Source organism: Manacus vitellinus, unplaced genomic scaffold, assembly GCF_001715985.3.
Source record: "Manacus vitellinus isolate BGI_N305 unplaced genomic scaffold, ASM171598v3 scaffold_39_pilon, whole genome shotgun sequence".
Lineage (NCBI taxonomy): Eukaryota > Metazoa > Chordata > Aves > Passeriformes > Pipridae > Manacus > Manacus vitellinus.
In genome coordinates, this window is record NW_021940534.1 from 5,579,861 (window position 1) to 5,601,598 (window position 21,738).

Genomic DNA, 21,738 nt, shown 5'->3' on the forward strand with positions numbered 1-21,738 from the left:
CCATGTATTAACCTTCTTTCATTCCCCATATCAGGTTTATTTTCCAGATGACATTAGAGCTCAAGGGCAGAAAGATTGGTTAACTTATATAATTTCCCCCAACCCTTAAAATTTGCCTGTGTTATGGCAAGGAAAAGGTTAGTTAAATACCTTTTCCCATCAACAAGGTGTTTTCCCCTTTCTATCTGTCTTTAACTGTCCTAGGACATATCCTGAGCTCTGATAAAAAGTCTCTGCTCTAGAGGAAGATATATTTCATTATATTGAGTATTGAATTTAGATTTTTAAAAGGAAGCTGGCAGCAAAATCTTTTCAGTGCCAAAAAAATATGAATGCTAGCATCCTTAAAAAAGGACAAACAACAAACCACCAAAAAAACCCCCAAACCAAAAAAACCACAACCCACAAAACTGTACCTTTGAAAAAGAAAAAAAGCCAAACAATTAGAAAATGCTTCCTCAAAGTTTATATTTCTTAAATTATATTGATAATCATGTATTTATACAATCACATAAAAGATGTGCAGTTTTTTTCAAAATGCTTCACTGAAAAGGGAAATAAAAATCGAAGCCAGAGCTTGTGCTTCGCCTTCAATAGCATGTTAATGCCTTCTGAGAAGTTGCATGCCTAGGGTCTGAAGAAGTACAGTAATACTTAAGCTCTTGTATGGACAGATATTGATTTCTTGCTCCTTTGTTCTTGCTTGTACAGGTAGCCAAGGTGCTGTGGTGGTATTATTTTTCCAAAGTAATTGAATTCATGGACACTATCTTCTTTGTACTGAGAAAGAAAAGCAGCCAGATCACCTTCCTTCATGTGTATCACCATGCCACTATGTTTAACATTTGGTGGTGTGTTCTGAACTGGATACCTTGTGGGCAAAGTAAGTGTTTGTTTCTTAACCTGGGGTGTGAGTCAGTTGTGGTTGGAGGGGAATCACATCACAGTGCAAAGGAAGTGTGTCACTGTGTGATGTGATAGCACCTTTAAGGTTCACAGCCTTTCAGAACTGCTGATCACCTGCAGACTGTAGTAAAATTAAAAGCATGGCTAAAAGTTTAGGCCAAAAATACCTGAGTGTTAGGCCCTAGATTTCTAGTTAGCCACCACAACCTGTCATATTTACTTCTTTTCAAACCACTTTTAAGAGCAACATTACTGAGTAGTGCACCAGATTGATCACATACAAAACCTACTCCAAAAGCTGTGTAGGAAGGAATCATGATCCTAGTAAAGTCGGTATCAATCACAACTGCAATCAATAGCACTTTTACAGGTTTGATTCCTGTATGCATCAATCTGACACTCTGCTTTAGCAAAATACTTTACTTGCTAATCACTAATTAAAATAACAGTTTGAGTTTGTCCTGTTTTGTACGAGAACATATCTCATTCAGGCAGTAAAACCACTGGATAGCTAGAAGTGATCAATACAATCTAGTATTCCATGTAGAAATAGCAGCATCCTTTGCCTTATTGTATTTTGGGTTCAAAATATTTCACAAAAGTAATCTCTAAACTACTTGGCTCTTAGAAGGATACTGTAATTGTCATCATATTCCCTGTTGAGGAGGGGAAGATTTATGGTGCCATAGACTGATCACTTGGTATTTGTGTGAGTCCAAACAACAGGGAACTACTTCAGCTCTCTTACAACATGCACAGTTTTCCAGGCCTCCACACCACATCCTGTGGAAGGTATTGTCAGAGTGGAGAAGAAAAACAGTTTTCTGCTCTTCTACTAAAGGGACTCACCTCAATCTATTGTAATATTTTGTAAAGAAACTAGTTGCAGGTGTTTTTCAGAACCAAAAGCAGAATTCATATTTGTTGGCACTTACTATGGGCAGCACAAAATCAAAGTAAATCACTGTTATAGGTAGAAGCAGGGGTCAAGGATTTCATAGCAAATCTAGAAATAGGAGCTATTTCTAGAGGTCTAAATAAATTAATGGGGGTTTGTGCTTTCTAATGTGTCTGAACCTGGTCTGAACAGTTTGCACTAGTTTTGCATTACTATAATTAAGGGACTGAAAAATCAGTAGCTAAGTAATAATCAGTGGAAAAGTCAGAACTGGCAAGACTGTCTTGTTGTAGCACTGCCATCAAACACATGAGGATACAGCAGAGTAATGCTGCTACTTCTCTGTAGTCTGTAAAGTACAGAGGGTAATTAACTTGCCCTAGAACTAGTATTTACCAAGTGTAGCTAATAAAAGCAGCAAGGTATTATCTGGGATCAAATTCTGCAAATCTGCGTCCAGCAGAAAAGTCATTGAAGAAAATGAGCGATGCTCAAACACAGCCACAAGGGGCTAGTTTAATTCAGAGCAAAGCCCTTGCTCACTGCATCAGAGAGCAGGAGCATGAATGCCTCCCAGGGCTTTAAGCTGCCTTACTAGCAGCAAAGTCATCCACAGCAGTGTTTAAAGCTTACCCAAATAATGAGGAGACTCATAGCAAGAAGAAGGTTGGGAGGGAAAGAAAAAAATAGCCTGTAAACTACAGAATAGAAAAAAAAAACGCGGAGAAGAAAAATACGGGATAAAAATACAATAGTCAGCATAAGAAAAAGCATGTAAGAAGTATCATTCAGTTTGTCATATGCCCCTAGGACAGCATCTCTACACATCAGGAATGTTTTTAGCAAGGGATAAGCATGAAAGGAATACTTAGCATATGGAAGAGATATCACAAGCAATAATATCTTCTCTCAGTTTTTAGCAGTTGGTATATAAAAATTTTTTCCCTGGTGGATTTTTACAGGTTTCTTTGGACCCACTCTGAATAGCTTTATCCATGTGCTTATGTACTCTTACTACGGACTGTCAGTCATCCCATCCATGCGCAAGTATCTCTGGTGGAAGAAATACCTCACTCAGGCACAACTGGTATGTATCCATTTTACTTTCAATTTAGCTACCAGAAATACTTCGAAATGCGAGAGAGGATGAAATGAACTATGAAAAAACATTGTTATTTACAGAACTAAGCCAGTTAGAATTGAACTATCATACAGCATAAGTCACCAGTGTAGCCTGATATAACTTAAAGAAAATGATGTTCAGAAATTATTTCTACAGTACAGTAGAAATACCTTAGTCCACAAAATTCTGTTAGTTTTGAACTCTTTCATAGAAAAGCTTCTTAATCACAGAAAAACTGATTTAAAAGTGATAAAAACCATCTAACAGAGCTGCCTCCAGCCAGCTCCAAGACCTTTGATTCCTTGCTTTTCTCTTAATTTCATAAGAGTGCCATTTTAACCTAACCCTCACAATACATTCAGAGGTTAGAAAGGGATAGTTTTAAAGAGTACTCAAATTTTCAAAGAGCAGGACTAGTGGACACTGCTGCATCTGATTTAGCTAGCACTGACCCTTTCTCAGCAAATAGTCATGCATTATCTTCCCTCCACAGATCCAGTTTCTGCTCACTATTGTGCACACACTTAGTGCAGCTGTGAAGCCATGTGGATTCCCATTTGGCTGCCTCATGTTCCAGTCCTCCTACATGGCCACACTGGTCATTCTCTTTATAAACTTTTACATTAAGGTAAGCACTCTTCCAAGAGGTTCCTGACAAGACTGGGGAAAATATAACTTTTTGGATAGCAGTATTGATGGACTCAGATGTAGAATGAGCATCAGGACTTAAAATATGTTTGTATTAAAATATATGTCACTTAATGATAGATATAGTAATGCCTGTGAGAGAGTTATTCAGTAATAACCTCCTCATTGCAGCTCAGCTCTTCAGCACTTGTATAACAAGTCAGGTTCCACATTCATTGCTTAAAAGGTCTGAGTTTGCTTTGTTGCATAACTTTTTGAGTCTTTCTCAGTCCTTAGAAAAAAAGAAACAAACAACTCTGCATTGTTTACTTCAACCTCATTTAGCAGGGGCTGCTCCAGCCTGCCTGCATACATAGAGCTTTTAGTTTAAAGGCTTGAAATCTCTTTTGACATCAAGTATTACGGGAATACTGGTAAAGTAACATCACCCACAGCAATGAAAAGAGTACAGTACCCTTAATGCAGTCTGAAGCAAATATATACATCTGCATCAAAAAACACCAGACAGCTTCATTTACAGTTAACAATAACTAGCGTTTGGGGACCACTAAATAAATCCAAGTGTTTACTTTGGATTTTGCTTTTATAGACATACCGGAAAGCTCCTTCAAGAACAGCTATAAAGGAAACCACTGTCACAACAGAAGTCAAGAATGGTTTTCATAAGGACTACTTTGCTGCTGCCAATGGATTCCAGAACAATAAGAAGGCGCAATAAGTATAGTGTTTCCTATGACCTTTTTTCCTAAAAAAAAAGAAAAAAAGAAGAAAAAAGACTGAATTACAAGCTTTAGCTTAAAACCTATTTGATTACATTTATCAGTTCTTTGTACCAGACACTTATTAATGTACTGCTATTTAGGTTTTAACAAAGTGAGTAGGATTACTTGTCTTGTCAAAGATCACCATCAGAACATAGAAAGCCAAGATCTTTCTCATATGAAGAAGAAAACCTTTCTGATCTCTAATGCTGACACAAAAACGCCTTATGAAACACTTGATGGATAAATCCATCAATACCTTCAAAAGGTTAGGACTCTGTTCAGACTAAAACAGCGAGCACTTTCTGTGCATGTGAGAGGTCTTGAGGCAAGGCTTCACAGTGCACTCAATGCATCCAGCTAAACTGTGGCCAAGGTCAGGAAAATAAAGAGGGTAGAGGGAAAGGTGAGAATCATACCTTTTCTATCACCATACCCCTCTTTTCTTCTTCTCAGCCATTCCCCAAAGCACATTCCCTCCCTGTGGACACCAGCAAGGAGCCCTTTGATCCTGTGGGAGGCCTAGGGAAGAACATGACAGAGGATAGAGCCCAGGTGCACCATCCCATAGTTAACAGACAGATGTGCACAGCACTCAACTTTCTTGACATATGTGAAACCTGATTCAAATGCCAGGAAGGCTGGCAGAAGCTTGCTGTTTCAGGGGGCTGCAGTGGAAGTCCTTGGAACTGCCCAGTATTGTATTCTGAATAAAGAGCAAAACAAGTCACTTTGGATACACTAATTATTAGGAGTTCTGAGGAAACGGATGTTGAAAGAAATAGGGGCTTCGCAATTTAAAGAAGATAAATCCTGAGTGTAAACGTGTAAAAGTCAATCCTATACAAACACTGCTGATTTGAAGCAAACTGACATGCCACATATTAATAGACTGGAAGTTGCAAAAAATCTTAAAAGTGGATTCAACAACGAGCAAAGCATATTGTACAGGAATTTCTGTGCCAGGTGGACCTTATTCAGACTGGTCTCTGACTGGAGAAACAGATGGGACTGAGGCATAAACCTCTGCAGGGAAAGCAAGGAGATACTGTCTGCAGCTGTAAAGGTGTCTCTCTCACAACAGCCTGCCACATTCCATGCTGCTTCAGTTAGCTGCATTTTCCCCTCCCCACCCCTTGAATGGTTAGAAATTCAAAATATTCAAGGTTGACATTGTGGATCTGCCCTCACCCTTTTCTCACTTAGCCCACTCCATTTCTCTACTAAAAATAGACACAGACTTTTTTCCCCTCTCAATTTTTCACAGTGAAGTAATTGTGGTCACTTCCATTTTCATGTGTATAAATTCTCTCAAAAAAACCCACCTGTCAGTCACCCAGCCCAGCAAGCCCCTTGGAATGAAGCAGTTCTGTAAAGAAAACTTGTCCTCTCACTCCTGCCACCTTGCAGGGTCCCAGGGCAGGAGGGGGACAAACCACAGACACAGCCAGCACAGAGGGACCAAAAAGCCACAGAGGGTCTATGTGTAGAGGAGGATGTCCCAAACCATGCTTTTCAATTCTTTTCCACTTCTAGAGGGTCAGCTATCCCCTCTAGATATCCTCATCTAGATGATCTGTCATCAGGGGCTCTGGGAGACTGCAGGTGCAAAGACAGGAGGAAGGTTTGTTCCAGGGAGGAGTATGGACACAGGGCAGCCAGCCTCATCAGGAGCAGCCTGAGAAACTGCAGCCATGCAGGCTCGTGGACAGAAAGGAAAAGGGGTGAGGAAGTGGCACAGTACGGGGAGAAGAACAGACAGGTTTGTCCAGCAAAAGCAAGAGGATAAAATGGCATGAAGAAGGGTGTCTTGGGTCAGAGTTCAGTTTGAATGTGATGGCTACAAAACATCACTGTCTGAAAGTCAGTGTTTTGCTTTATTTAACATTCAATAAAGAGGGAAAGCAGCAATTTAAAAAAAAAAAAAAAAAGCCTGGACACTGCATGCATATACTATTTCTCATTAGCCCTTCCAGAACCTTTGCTTTCTAGGCCTTTCTGATGGATACTGTAAAACCCCCACATTGTAAGAAATTTGTGGGTTTCACTAAAAGTGTTCTACATGGCCATAAGTAAATGGGAAGCTTCAGGGCTCTGCCGATATCAACTTGATACTGGAAACCAGGGCAAAGGCAGAGGGCTTTGAAAGAGCTGACAAGACAGTGCACAAGGCAGCTAGCTGAACCATTCATCTAAGGCAGGCAAGAAAAGGGCTGTGCGTCTCAGCACAGATTTTAGGCCGAGTGGAGTCCATAATCTTTTGATGGCAAAGCGTGCATTTGACTATCAAGGTGGGCAGCGTCAGCACGCTAAGTGCTAAAGTTTACTACGGCAATCAAACCCACACATATTGTTTTTTGTTTTGTTGAAACCTCATTCAAAAGAAAAGGAAATAAATAAATGCCTTACTTGAAATTCAAAGGGCTGGGGAAAAAAAAAAGAAAAAGAAAAAAAAAAAAAAAAAAGGAAAAAAACCTGAGGCGGTCTCACCTTGCAGATCCAGAGCAGCCAGGAAGGCTGGAATCAGGTATGTTTAAAATTCTTGAGATATGTCTTAACATCTTCAAAATGCCGCAACTTTGAAGAAAGAGAAGCATTGACTTTTTAAACTGATTTTCCTGTAACACGTAACACTGTAAATAAACAAATTTTACTATCAGACTGTCTCCACTCCTCTTTAAGGCATCAAATTGCTGGAAGCTGGTTACTTTTTCAAACTGTTTGAGACTGTTTTCTCAAACTTTTTAAGAAAGTTCTCAGGACATTCACTTCAGACCGAGAAACAACCTCCACAACTTTACACACCACCTTCGCTGGTGTTCATGTAAAGTTTCCCTGTGGTTTTTTTGTTCCGCTACCTGTAAAAACTTGGTTTTTGAACAAAGGTAATACTGCAATAACTTGTTTGTTCAAAGCTTGCACTTACCTATCAAGTCATCCTTTATTTCTCAGATTGCTTTCAATTGGAAGCTGATGGTAGTAAACAGAGGAGAGACAATGGAGAAATCAATCTCAAAAATAACATTTCTTTCAGCTTGAGAATACAAACATGGGAGAAGAGATGCAAATACTTGACCTTGCTGGTTTGGGCTCACCAAAGGGTATGTCTGCAGAGAAAGGGAAGTAAAGGAGAAAGCTACTGAGTTTGATTCACTGGTTTTGGATGTAAGTAACTTCCCAAAGGAAGAGGAGGAAGGAATGAGCGTTACTAAAGACCATTCCAAGAACACTGAAATTAAAGATATATCAGACTGCTGGTTACTGCCAAGACTCAGCTTTGCAAGGTTTTTCTCAGAGTCTGGTTTTAAGTAATGCTTTCTTAACTCTTCCTCATGATCACCCTGTAATGTATGACCAGGTTGCTGTGTTTGATTCCAGTATACAAAAGCTCTCAGCTGTTCCTAGAAACATGTCTATTTTCCAGTGCAGTACTCTTTTAGACACAGTCCTACTGCTTGCAGAAGCAGGACTGTCCCAGTGTGCTCCAGTATATATCATCACACTCTACTGACAAGTAGGGCAAGCTGTCCCCAGGCCAGGGCAAACACAGATACACAGTTCCTCTACCCGTTTCCAGCCACAGAGGACATCGTTTTCTTTGGCTTTGTACAGCCTTGACACTCGGTAACTGTAGCCCTCTAGACCTTGGAGGGACCATTGCTCCGGTACAGAATGTGCAGGTAAACAAGCACTTGGCACAGCATCACCCCCTGAAAGAGATACAGCATGAAGATAGCAGGGGTTATAACCAGTTTAACATTAAACTCTGTTTAGACCTTAAAATGCATAAAGCAGTTGTCCTTAATGTACACTTTGTTGAGTGCTCGTTTCTTTTTCTGATGCACGTGTTTTGCATCTCAGGATCCACATCCTCTTTGCTGTTCTGGCTCAGAAGTGTTAAGGAAACTGAACAGGTTGAAAATTGAGCTATATCCGTTTGCACTGAAAGGAAGAAAATAAAAGAAATATCTAGATTAATAACACTCTTAAAAGTGTAAGTGAGAAGGAAAAGGAAACATGCCAAGGTCAACTACCTACCTTCCAAAATGAAACATTACGGTAACCCAGTCACAGGTCTGTTGTAGAAACCAAATGCACTTTAGACCTTCAGCAGGTTTAGGCTCAGTCATGCTTGATTGACCCAACAATGCAGGAAGCTGTATGAGATGGACTGTTCAAGGTCAGAAAAAGTCATTCCTGTCCCAGATGTCGTCTCCAAACAGTACTGCTACTGACTACAGATGGAAAGACCATCAGTAAAGTCCAAAATTTTCACCTCAGGCAGTTTATGGGTTACCAAGCTGGAAATCACTGAGCTCAAAAGCTGAAGTTTTTCATATAAAGGGATAGAAAGAGAAGTGCAGGAGTAGAAGGTATCTAAGTGCTATGACATCCCTTTCTGCTCTCCCATATCCATCACTAAAAGCAGCCTCTTAGGGTTTAGACTTTTCCAATGAAACAGTTAAAAGCAAGTATAGATGCATACAACATTTTTAATAAGTAAGGAACCCTGATCTTTCCTTTATCCATGCCTTTTGAAGTGCTCAATACTCACCTTCCAAGCGTTATAGTTACAGGTTACAGAATGGCTTTGCAGAATTCAGTATATAAGAACAGCCACAGTGTGGCCAGCTCATCTCAATTCTTAGGTCTGCTTCACATCAAGCACCTTAATAGGCCTGGTTGCATCATCATGTTTGGCCAGGTCATGAGGAATAAAACCATGGAATGTAGACATTTAGGTGGGAACTAGTAGAAGGTTCACCTTGGTACTGGGAGTAACATTACAAAAAGCATCCCTTTATTTTCACCAGTGTGAATTGTGGATTACAATAAAAAGCAACAGGGCAGTTTAAGTCTTATCACACCCCTAGGGTTAGGACCTTGCATCACTACTCAGGTAGTAAGAGCCACAAATTTAGGGCCGGGTACAGCCAGGCCATAGGAAGACATCCTCAGATTATTCAGGCTGATATCTTAAAGCCTGTTTCGATTAATGTCACTTCTGGTGCCACCACAGCATACCATCCCACTAGTGGGACAGAGGATGCTGAAAATTTTGCTACTGGGATGCAAAACTAAAGAGTATTACCAGACAGAAGCAGAGCTGTTCACAGAAGTTAAAGCTTCATCTCTCAAAATTCACTTTGAGTGCTTTGAGAGCCTAGATTTTCAAACAACAGCTGTAAAGACTTTAAAGACACTGAAAAGCAGCAGGAGGGTGCAGCATAGTCAGGGCCAGGCTGCAAAGAAACAAACACAAACCACTGAATGTGAAATCAGGGTTACAGCCCTTAACATTGTGAATAGGAGAAGGCAGACCAGTGGATCTGGAGCTTTGGAAAGGGCAGGGTTGAAACAGTCTTTTCTTTTAAACCATCCTAGAAGGAAAGCACCAACCACCCCTTGACATGGTTAAACAAGTTTCATCTCATGTCAACTCCAGTCAGGAGTACTTAAGCTAAAGGAATAGGCATAAAATGGTAAAGCAATAGCAACAGCAGCTTCTTCTTGTTTTCTGTGCTGGCGCTAGCCTGCATGACCTTGTCAAGAAGGAACAGCATCACCCCGCTGTTTCAGTGGTGAAACAAACCCTGTCAGGGTTTGGGCTTTTGTTATGAAGCTTCATTGTGTGCAGGGGAAGATTCCCTCGACTCTAACCCACACAGTAATCTGAGGTTGGTTTACAAGGTAAGTAGATAGAAACCCAAAGCTGGGAAACATGGCATGTTCCTACAAATTCATTACAGTGCCCTAGCACTATAATGCTGTGTCTGCAACATTTTGTGAAGAGCAATATCACTTGGGGAACTCTGTCAAAGCATAGGAAAATATTACATCGCATGGTTTATCTGTGGCTTGCTTTCAAGAGACTTTTGATGCTATTTTGTCTAATCCTAGCACTGGTCACTGTACTTTGAATTCTCCTTGAAGCCAAAAGTCACTGGTTGCAGAAATACTTTCTCCAGCCTCACTTGCCATTTTCTCTTCAATGCTCCAAATTTCTTGCCCTCTACAGTCTCCAGTTTGCCATCAGGCATCTGGCTAGTAGATTCCTCTCAGCTTTCAACTTTGCAGCCCAGAATTGAGTGGCAATGGTGTCAAGGCAGCAGTTCCCTCACTGCTGCTGCACACAGGAAAGGCTATGCCTAACACATCCCATGCAAGGAACACAGGTCTCTAGAGTACCTTTCCAGCCATGCACAGTGCATCATTTTGAAGAAAACAAAATTGTTAATCTATGCAAACAATATTTTACTTAGAATCAATCAGCAGAACACTCAAAGTAAGGCAGTATATCCATCCGTTTGGTGGACAAATCATTATCTTTAGATAATTTTTTAAATTTCTTTTATATGTGAGGGACCCATCTTGCAACTTTTCAGAAAAAGTTGTTATCAACACAGGGATCATAACTGGACCACTTAGCAGTGTATATTCTTTTTAGGCAAAAAAAAGAAAAAAGGTTCAATGTCGATCCTTCACAGAACCATCTTCTCTATGCTGCATACACAAGGTGTTCAAAATTTAAGAGTAATAATGAATTCAGGGGGTTGCTAGTCAGAAGGAACCACGAACACATTGCTTTCTTCTGCCTTCTTCATTGGGTGTTCGTACTGCAGGGAAGAACAAAAAAAAGTAAGAAAGCATTTCAAAAGCTTGTACAAACATAGAAATAGTACAAGACAAGAAACTGCAAAGGTCCTGGAAGCACATTTAGACTCAGCTTTTAATTCTCAAGCACCTATCCTCGAACAAGTGCTGCAGGATGAGCAGCTCCCATGACATGTTTGCCCCTTTCTCAGCCCTGCTCTCTCTAAAAGTGTCCTTCTCCCAGTGGCACCTCTGTCCCTCAGCAACTCAATGCTCATAATGGAAACCTTTCCCTTTGGAAAGGCTCAGGATTCCAGTTTTAATAGCTAAAAGAAACAAGCCATTGCTTTTCAGCATGTTTTCTAAAAATCCCAGGCCCAGTCCACTGGGGCGACCACAGTTCCTTCAAGCAGGGAGCTTTCTTCAGCCCTCTGCAGTGCAGACACGTGGCATCACACACATCATAGTAATCCACTGCTCTTATTGCAGGAATGCTAGACTCTCAAAGACATCAGACCTGTGCATGAAAGCTGGAACAGCAGCAGTAGAAAAAAATACATGCCCATGTGATGGGGTGAACCAGATAGAAACTAAGCATTGTATCGAAGTTAGCAAAGTATTCAGCTTAATTATAAATTCAAACAAGGGCATAAGTTAGTGATTAGACTCTGAAGAGTTTAAGAATTTCAACAGATATTTAACCAGGATACAAGGTAAACAAAAAAAATTAATTTTTAGAAATTAAACTTGAAGGCATCGAGGCTAGAAGTTGCCAGACTCAAAGAGCAGGTGAAAGAAAGCATGCAAGGTGTTGTTAAACTGCAGAGCTCTTAGTCACAGGTTTTCATGGATGCACAACTCCAAGGCCAAATGCATTAAGAACCACTAACTGCACAGAAACCACCCTCAGGATGAACAAATCCCCAAATTGTGAACCCAGGAGAAGCATCACAATCTCATAGTCCTTGTCCTTGTCTTCTCCCTTAGGCAAGTGCTTTTTGACTACTTCCCCTAGTTCACAGCTGGGCAAACACTGCTTTCTTGATGCTTTCCATGCATCAGGACCAGAGGTCCCAAAAAGAACCAGTCCCAAAAAACAAAGGCTTCCCCTCTGAAGAATTCAGTTTCATTTTCTCACTTCCAACACTTGATCAGAGCTCAGTCCACCACCCACACAGAGCTGCTTTTGTATCACGTGTACCGTACTGTTGTATTCTGGATATTGTCGGCAAAACTCTTCTCTGATTCACCCACGGCTGAGTCAACAGACTCAATTCTGAAAGAAAATCAAGCTTGGCTAGTTTTTCTGTGAAGCAATTAGTACTTACTGATGAAACTTGAACAGAGATATTTACCATTAAAAATAAGCCTGAGAATTGCAGCTTTTTACCCAGCACTCGCACCAACAGCATCTTTTACATAAGAAATGATCGTCTTCCACCTCCTCTGACCTCTAGATAAAGTCACATCCAGAGAGTGCATTGCACCTTGTTCCAGATCTGGGTACAGGTCTCTTGAGGTTTGTGCCTCTCCTGCACAACTTCCCACACAGAGTCCCTCATTGCACTCTAGTTCCAACTGAAAACCCTCACAAGGCTGCAAAGGCTCCGTCAAAGGACACCAGGTGGAGAAGCAATACAGGTTTTAGAATCCTTTTCCATATACCAGCAAGGGTACTGTCAGCCTAACTAATACCCTCTATGACCATTGGAGGACTTGTGAGCATGCAAGACAGCTGGCAGAGATGTACCTTTGTTTTTGCTGGTTGCAGAAAGAATTCAGTTTGAGTAGATGTGCATTCCAGAAGTCCTAAAAAGAGACCCAAAGGAAACCCCCGTTACTTGGGAAGGAGTACCTCACTAGGCTGATACACGAGAAGTCATACGCACCACTGCATCCTTCTCCATGTTGGCTAAAGTTTGAGTTTCCTTCTCAAGACTGGAAAGCTCGTCAACAACAATCTTCTGGAAGGTCTCAAGTTTATTAAGCCTAGCAATGGAGAACAGAAACAAGTTTGACACTTTAATGTGCGGTCACACGAGGTGGATGACAACCCCTTCAGCACCAAGCCTAACTCTGGCAGAAGCAAATGTCCCTGCTGAACTACATGGGGCAGATTTGACTCCCAAATACTTCTCCCAGCCTCCAGGAAGTTCGGCAGAGATTTCCCAAGCTGAAGACTTCTCTAAGGTCCCTTCCAACCCAAACCATTCTATGATTCTATCTTGACACAATGTCTAATGGATTTTCCTACCACGGATTTGATACATACAGTGTTGTCACAGATGCCATCAATTTCTAAACCTTAACCAGCAACACCCTTATCCACTTGAGTTTGCCACCATTCCCTTGGCAGTGAGGTAGGACAAATTTGGCACAGCTCTGTCTCCACTATCCTGTGACTCTGGTTGGATCCAGGTTACTTAGTTAGCAACATCAAAACGTGGCAGCAGCTCACTGCCATCAACTCTTACCTTCCACCCCAAAACATTAATTTTTTTTCTTTTGGAACTCAAACTTCTCCATGCACCTTAATGGCAAGCAAATTCAACTCACAGAGGTCCTATTGATACTAGGAATTTTTCACTTTAGGAGCTATTATTTCGTACTACATTTGCTCTAAATCCTGTAAACTGACTGTGTAGTGGATACAGAGGTCTGATAGACTTAACTACTTCTTAGACTGTGCTTGTATTTCACTTATAACAAACCCACAAATATTAGAATTGATTTTTTTATCTATCTCCTATCTAAGAAATTTGACAACCTGTAAAGCAAAATGGCTTTCCTAAAGCCCAAACTGGTGAATGCCTGTATAGCCCACTTCTGGCACTTATTTCATGCACATGGAAACAATCTACAGAAATGGGCCTATAACAGATCCCTTTTCTTCTCCCTCACTTCATTAAGTAAATCAGAACCTGGCTTCTTTCTTAAACAATTTAGAAACAGAAACAAAAAAAGTGTAAGAAGAGAATTTTTAAATAGATTTGTGAACACTGATGACAACCACAAGATAGTTCAAGGACTGCTTCATCAACTGCTTGTAACTCAAGCTTGCTTTGCATTAATGAATCCATCCACTCTTCTCCTACAGAAAAAATCAGGATCAATCTCAGGAGCTACATTTTTGAAAGTTTTCTTGCAGAAAAACAAAATAAAACAAAAAAAGGGACACACACAAGCTATTTTGCCTTACAAACCATAAGGGCAGTAGCTGACTGTCAGGTTTGCTTTCCCTATCAATTAAAATTTACACAAAATTGAAACTGTTTTCAGCCAGCACCAGACAGCTTACCTGCACTGGTGTATCTGGTTCAGCAGGGCAGACAAGTTCTTCTCCGAAGATCTCAGGGCATTCTGTGTGCTGATCTCCATCCTTTTGTACCGGGCCTAGCCACAGAATGCACCTTTAGGGATGGGCAATGCCCTAGGCCAAAACCTGTAAGTCTAGTTTGCAAAACCTTCCCCTGGAATGCAAATCCCTCTGTGGGCTGTCATTCAGCTTAGCAGAAACCATCATAAGTCAAATTTAAACAGCAGTGAGGTGACATATAGGTACTACAAATATGAACTGACTTCATTCAGCCACACTAGTTACACCAACAAGCCTCTGTGTAACCCAGGTAACTTCAGGTCTGGGTCATGTTATCCCATCAGTGAAGAGACAAGCTTCACCTATACTTCAACACACTTAACAGCTACCCAAAACTAGGTCTTTGTTAGCACTATTTCAGGTCAACATTTATACAGGCAGTGTGCATTTTAATCTTAACTGATTTGTAAATGCATCCACCTTCAGCCTTGATTCAAGGATTTAGTACCAAAAAGCTTAGTGTGAATACCTAGCACTAGCTGGAAAGGAAAAAAAAAACAAAACAAAACAAAACAAAACAACCTAACAACAAAACCACTCACTATAAGTCTGCTCTGCCACATATGGTTTGTTCAAAGCTTTTGACCACAAGAAGATTTTCTAATGGGTCAGACACTGTTCTGTCATATTAAACTTGGTTTAATGTCCACATTACTTGTTATAGCTAAATCAACAGTAGCAGTTGATTGCTTGCATCTTAAGTAGGTCTGTACAGTTGAGTGAACCACAAATAGACAGTTCATGACAAACTGTGCAGCTAACACTTCCACATACCATTAATTTCAAAGCATGTCCTTATGGATCTATGCATGTTCTAGTCAATAGGTGCAGCCTGTATTGCTTTCTGGTTTTCATCATGAAAAAGTTGCTTGATCTTACATTTCAGTGAAACTGCTCTATGCTCCAAAAGGGAGTTTTTCTATTTTTGGTATGTGTTCATGAGGAAAATGACCCACAGTTCCAGCATAGGTACACTGTCACTACACTGGGTTACTTTTGAAAAAGTTTTGATCCCTCCCCTCTGAGGAAAGTATTTAAAGTGCCTAACCAAGTCTGATGTTCCAACCTACATTTAGAGACAAAAAGAAGGAAAAAGCTAATTAAAACTTCCTTTATGTCTTCCCTGTAACATTTCTCAGAATATACAGGTTACGTAGAACACTTCTAAGAGCTTCAGACTAACAAACGCTTCAGCCAAAGCCCTGGTCTTGGGCAAAAAAATAAATATCTGATATTTGCACCAACTCCTCTGGAGATAAAAAGGTAATTTCACATAATATGATAAATTGCCACACACAGTAAGAGAGCACACATTACCCAGAATAGTTTCTTCAGCTGGTCAACAAAGCTTTCAAATGCAGTAATAACTCCTGAATGACTGAAGTCTTCATGTTGCATCTTGGAAAAAAACACATCACCCACACTATCATCCATTTCCTGACCTAGGAGGAAGTGTATGCCCAGTTAGCATCACGCTGGAGGGCTTATTGGAATATAAGCCTTCCTGCTACTGAAGGGTTTGTCATTCATGTAAGCACCAACTTTTGTTATAGAGTTGGAATTTGAGTCTTGTTCTTCTAGAGCTCATAAGCAGGAGGAAAACTGGCCCAAAACTCCACTGAGAAATACTTGTTAGCAGCACGGAACAAGAGGCACAATAGAGCAACACAAAGAGCAGTATATTTACAGACAGTAAGGCAAAAGGGAATTTAAAAAAAAAAAAAGTCACCACTGTTTTCCTGTCTTCTACTTATTCATTGCAAAGAAAGCCTAATCCCCTTGTGTTTGGAGTTAGCAGTGTTTTGCAGTTACTCTGTCCATTATCTGCATGCTTTTTTTTCAGCTCCTGTGTTTTGTTGGGTTTTTTTTGTTTGGTTGGTTTGTTTTGTTTTGGTTTTTTTTAATAGCTCTAGACAGTCACTATTCAGGAAGACTAGAAAGTGTGGATATCATTGAGCAGCTTACTGAGCGGAACCCAAATTTCGTCATTCACACCTCCACATATGGTTCCAATGACAGTGATGCAATATGCACCTTCTGTTAATTTTGGACTTTGGAGAAGTTAGCCTTGCTACAGACACATCTCTTCAAGCTTCCATATGACTATGATTTCTACTATTACAAAAGAAAAGCTGAAAGCATTTCACTTTAATTGCCAACTTGACTTTACCTTTTTGGATCTCTGCTTCCTCTTCTACTGAATCAAAAATTTTCCTTGGTTTATAGTTAGTGTCAGAAGATGAATGATTTGTCTCCCAGCTGGAAAATTTAAGTTTTTTTACGACAGTGCTTTCTAATATATCTGGAAAGAGAAGAGAAAATATTTCAGAAAAGACCAGTTCTTCTGCATGAGGTACATGACAGTATCTGCTCAAGCAGAAACCACCATTGGAATTACCAATGCTTCAGAAAAGCAGGCAACTTCATTTTAGCATCTGAAATCACACTTACAGGACAGGATAAGACTTCACTAGCAAGCATCTTCCCTTGCAAAAGCAGGCAACTAGACTGCCTAGTGTTATGCAGATATCTGGAAGCTAACATGTCTCCATCTTAAAGATAATTTGCTCTCTTGACCTGTTACTCTAACCATAAAAAACCTCTTGTCCAGCTTCTTCACACTTCCAACCAAAGTTTGCGATCTTTTTATGTTACTAAGCTAATTCCAGCTTCTCCTCACAAGAAAAAACCAAAACCAAAACCCAAAACCCATGCATAAACACAATAGCGGGGAAAAATACCTAACCACACACATAACAGCCACCTTTCTGCACCTTCACTAGAGTTGCTGTACAATAGCTTTTAATCCAGAAAAAATCTTAGGAACATGCTGAGGGAGACTACAGCCTGTATTTTAAGGAAAATTTGCCTAAAAGGAAAAAAACCCATCCCTTTGTCTCACTAATACTTTTCTCAACCTCAGTGAGAGATGTGTTTGACCAGCGATGACTGCAGTCTCCATAGTGCAGAAAGGAAGGTGGTGGGAGCCCAAGACAAGGAGGACAGTCAGAACACAAGAAGCATCCTGAAGCAGATTTTGGGTTCATAAAGAAAGAATTCAAATGCAGTCACAGGTCACACTTGAAATTTCTGAACATAAGCCTACTTGTGCCTTCTCACGGCATCAACTCCTGTCCAATGGTAAGGCTGTACAGTAAACAGTGATAAAAAAAAATCAAGTCTGCAGCACTTATCTTCCCCTAAAATTAAGCAGATTTGTTGGTGCAGTGGCAGTGTATTTTGAAACTGCAGGACAGGTAAGAGATATATAGGGAACGCAAATATAGCCAGGTCATTAGAAAAGGGACGCTTTTGTTCAGTGACTTGATTCATAGTCACAGCAATAACTTCAAGACAGTCTCTCAAAACTAGACCAGTATTGAGAAGATTAGTATGAAAACAATCCATTGCTGCTCAACTTTCTTGAAGTTTGGTTGTTTCCAATCACAAAGAGACTGTGCTGCAATTCTGACTTAGTTTATGTAGATTCAGTTTCATTAAAAAAAATTCCTTAAGTCACCTATCCAAAAAAAAAGCTACAGTAGTAATAAGCATTACCCAAGTCATCATTTACCAAATGCTTATAGCAATGGTCTGTGTCTCTGCTCTTAGGTATAAAGTCAACAACTTTAAGAAAGGCTTGTTCTTTTTAAACTGAAGCTGCAGTGCATCTTCAAACCATTAAAAAGTATGTTCTGTGTGTCTCTTGGGTCACTAGTTTGCAAATCCCCAGCTCTTAATAGTTACACAACAAGTTCCCCTGTGATCAAGAACAGGATTTAGGGATTGGCAATGAATTCAAGCATGTATATAAAATCATCTTACCATAGTCTGTCATAATATACAAAACAGAGAAAGAGAACTTAGCAAAAAATTATCTCAAGAAAAGTCAGTGCTATTTTGTCTTTGAAAGGAAATAATGCTTTGGCAATGCCCCTTTCTGCTTTTTAACAACCCTTCCATATTATCAAGAATAACAAACCTGAGTCCTTCCGCTTAGTACTTTCTTCTTCTCTAGTCAAATTTCCAGGTGCTTCATGTAACTTCTAAGGAGAGAAAGAAAACAAAGTAAGAAGGTATCCACCTTGCACTGCAGGCAAGCTGTCAGGGATCTGTCTAGTTATAGGAAAAAAAGTGACACGATGCATTGGTTTTAGATGAGAAGTAGCCTGACAGCAGACTGGAAGGAGTGTAAGCACTGCATACTGCACCTGCACAGCCTTCTCCACATCACTGGAATAGCCCCTGGCAGACACACCTGGTGATAGCGAATCCTCTTTGGGCTCTTTTGAGAGCGTTTCATCTGCATGAGAGACCAGTCAAATGACACAGGCAACAGAGGTTGAATCCTGCATTGACTAGGAACCTCAATTTAATGACAACAACAACAAAAAAATCTCCACCCTCTTCTTTATCTCTTTACACAGGGAAGAGATGGTGGTTCAAACTCAGTCCAAAGGCTGTTTTCTTCGTGGCTGTCAATTAAGTTCTTTCCTTCACCTCTCACTAGCCCCAACTAATGTTCTCCCTGCATAAGAGTATCCATGCAAACAATATCCAGCCCTTACAAAAAATATCACCAAGTAGAATGCTTATGAAGAAAATGTGAACGCAAACAGCAAAATCAAGAAGAAAAACCAACCCAAAAAGTAGAGACCCATATGTATCAAAACAGCTTTTCTAATCCACTGAAGAAGATTAAAATAGAAATACCAGCATGATCCACTGTAGGTAAATCACCTCCCTTGGCGCTAAATCTGCTTTTTTCCCTTAGCATCTCCTTTTTAATTCTTTTCCTTGATTCTCCCCCCTGAAACAAAACAAAGTCTAAGCATTTATTTTATTTAAACATTACTAAAGAACTAGGGGCCTGGGTTGTTGTTTTAGTTTGTTGGTTTGGTTTTTTACGTACACTAAGGGCAGAGATACACTTGAAATATGCCTAACATACTGATGGCTCTCTAACACTGAAGGAGACCTGTGCCCTGAAGTTCAATGCATGCATCACTTTTCCCTTTAGCCACCAGAGCTGTACATTTGATATTTTTAATAAGCAGAATAGAAGCATTATAGTCAAGGGAGTAAAGAAAATTTTTCCAGAGGAAAATAAAAGCTTTTAAAGCAACTAAGTGTTCTGGAGAGTTTTTTTCAAAACTTTCTGTATTTCAAATATATTTTGATTGAGATATATTTCATACGTGGCATTTAACAGCTGGGCAATGGAAAAGCCTGACATAACTCAATTTTATTTTATTTGCTTGATGTATGTCTGGTCCACCAAATCCTCCATTGCTACATAATCCACTGTTAGTTTTCCCAGAGCTATAGCTGAAAGCAGAGAACGATGATGCATGAACCAGGACTTGTGGTGTGAGCACAGGACTTGGAATAAAAGCTCTGAAAATTGCCATCAAAGCAGAGGTGAACGCGAGCTTTCCCAAGGCACTGCACAATACAGGGCAGAAGACAGCATGGGGACACAGCCTTGTAGGGCCCAGCTGGGATTTCTGCAGGTATTTAGATAGGCAGCTGTGTCAAGGCAAGTGTCACACCAAGTCCAATTTTTCACTTGTCAAAGGTAAATATCACTCCAGGACAACATGCTCAGGACTCAGACACAGTTGTTTCTACAAAGTTTCCCATGTTTTCTTAAGACCTCCTCTAGTAGACCAGTACAGTCTCAGCAATGCTTAGACAAATCCGTCCATCAGAACATTTGAGAAGAAAGATAGCACCAATTTATTTAATTCTCACTCATTTATACATATTTTACATGTATGTTTTTAAATCTGAGACACCTAAGCATGACACCACCTTACCTTCTTTGACGCGTAGTCACTGCCACTACTTGCGGAAGACATTGGAAGCACTGCAAGGAAAAAAGCTTACCTGGTTACAAAGTTAAGTGTGTACTTTACCCTGTTACCTGAGTTAGCCATGATGCTAACCTTTTCAGTTTGGTTTTCTGGGCATTTGCAAGATTGAATGCCACAAAACTTACAGTAAGCTTCAAAAAACACCCTTTTACTAACAAAGCCCTTTCTCTAACAAAGCCAGATACAATGATGCAAACATACACAACTCACTGCATCCAGAACAGCCAAGAAAAAAGGCAGGCTCTGCATCTTGTCTGATGGCCCCTAAGTCCTAGGCAGGATGTGTGGGCTGACACTGGAGTGAGAACAACTCCCAAGGAAACACGGTAAAAAGGATAATGTCAACCTCAACTTTCTTTTGCTTTTTCATTCCCACTGAATCCAACAGCTACCTGAGAAAGCATCATTCTCCATGAATGGGACAGACACATTCCATCTCATTCAGAGCAATTCGGTTTGCATTTGGAGATGACAGCAGTAGATGGCCATGGAGCAGGCTGTAGGGGAGGTTTGCTCTTGGGCAGGTCTGAGCAGAGAATGCTATCCGTGATTTGCAAAATCAAATGTGATTATTTCTAAGAGGACAGTTGGTCTATCAGACCAACTATCTAAGGGAGCAGAGTGCCATGGTCTGCAAACTGTCAGGTTTTTCAAGGTTTACTTGCCAAGTCAATCATGTTTCTGGGGAGATGAGGAGAGGAAAGTTATAGGGAGGAGGTGTGGCAGCTTTAAAGAGATCTTCTTCCTGTTGTGTTCAAGAGCACCAACACAGCCACCAGCTCGGGACTCAGGGGCCCTTCACCATCAACACACAGAGGGCTACACCCACACAGATGTTTAAGTGCCAGCTTTCCACCCAGATATTTCAACCCCACTCTGGCAAGAGAACCAGAGACCAGCTCAAGCACAAGAGTGCGCAATGCACCTCCTCCACAGGGCACCCCTTGCTGCCAGCCTCGAACCTGCTCCCTCCCACTCTGGAGGATCAGGATTTGGCTGAACACTCTCAAACCATCACCAGCCATTTGCTTTTCTGCAGCACAGCACAGCACATCATGCATAGCTAAATGTCAATAGGGGACTACACTTACCTTTCAATTTACTTCTCACCCTTGTTCTTTTTCGGGTATAGTCAACAGATTTTGGCACCGACTGTATTTGAGAGTCAAGGATCCAGCTTTTTTCACTCTGACCGGTGCTTGTATTTTCATTGTTGCTTTCCGAAAAAAGATGTTTCCTGTAACTGGACTAAAGACCCTCTTAAGAGTGAGTTCTGCTTAATCAGCTCACTGAGAAGACCCTCAGCCATTCCCCTTCAACTACTATCAAGTTACTCCATTTCTTCCTCCCCACAGTGCAATACGTAAAGCATTTTAAGCTGTGAAATCTGCCAAAACAGTCACAGTTAGCTGTCAAACCACCAGCATAAAAACACTGAGAGGCAGATGATTGCCCTTTGCCAATATGGAGTTTTTACAGCATCCTCCTTCCTCTTCTTCCCCCCTTTCCTGTGTTTAAAAGTGCTCTTGCAAGAAGGAAAACTTCAGCATGCCTGA

The 21,738-nt window shown here is 40.6% G+C and overlaps 2 protein-coding genes across 2 annotated transcripts in view; one reads left to right on the forward strand and one right to left on the reverse strand.

Moving 5' to 3' along the window:
• The window catches only part of ELOVL2 (ELOVL fatty acid elongase 2), a 49,734-nt gene extending 42,739 nt beyond the window's left edge, over nt 1-6,995 (forward strand). Inside the window, exons 5-8 of the mRNA XM_018077704.2 lie at nt 712-883; nt 2,767-2,891; nt 3,421-3,555; nt 4,165-6,995. Of these exons, the coding sequence (XP_017933193.1) occupies nt 712-883; nt 2,767-2,891; nt 3,421-3,555; nt 4,165-4,293 (561 nt within the window). The 3' untranslated portion in view covers nt 4,294-6,995. The remainder of the gene's footprint in view (nt 1-711; nt 884-2,766; nt 2,892-3,420; nt 3,556-4,164) is intronic.
• Nucleotides 6,996-10,893: 3,898 nt separating this feature from the next.
• Nucleotides 10,894-21,738, reverse strand: part of SYCP2L (synaptonemal complex protein 2 like) — a 29,962-nt gene continuing 19,117 nt past the window's right edge. The window contains exons 26-37 of the mRNA XM_029961688.1: nt 21,274-21,425; nt 20,126-20,175; nt 19,020-19,116; nt 18,518-18,609; nt 18,289-18,352; nt 16,477-16,608; nt 15,624-15,748; nt 14,229-14,323; nt 12,820-12,919; nt 12,681-12,739; nt 12,137-12,206; nt 10,894-10,953 (exon numbers count right to left, since the gene is read on the reverse strand). Of these exons, the coding sequence (XP_029817548.1) occupies nt 10,894-10,953; nt 12,137-12,206; nt 12,681-12,739; nt 12,820-12,919; nt 14,229-14,323; nt 15,624-15,748; nt 16,477-16,608; nt 18,289-18,352; nt 18,518-18,609; nt 19,020-19,116; nt 20,126-20,175; nt 21,274-21,425 (1,096 nt within the window). The remainder of the gene's footprint in view (nt 10,954-12,136; nt 12,207-12,680; nt 12,740-12,819; nt 12,920-14,228; nt 14,324-15,623; nt 15,749-16,476; nt 16,609-18,288; nt 18,353-18,517; nt 18,610-19,019; nt 19,117-20,125; nt 20,176-21,273; nt 21,426-21,738) is intronic.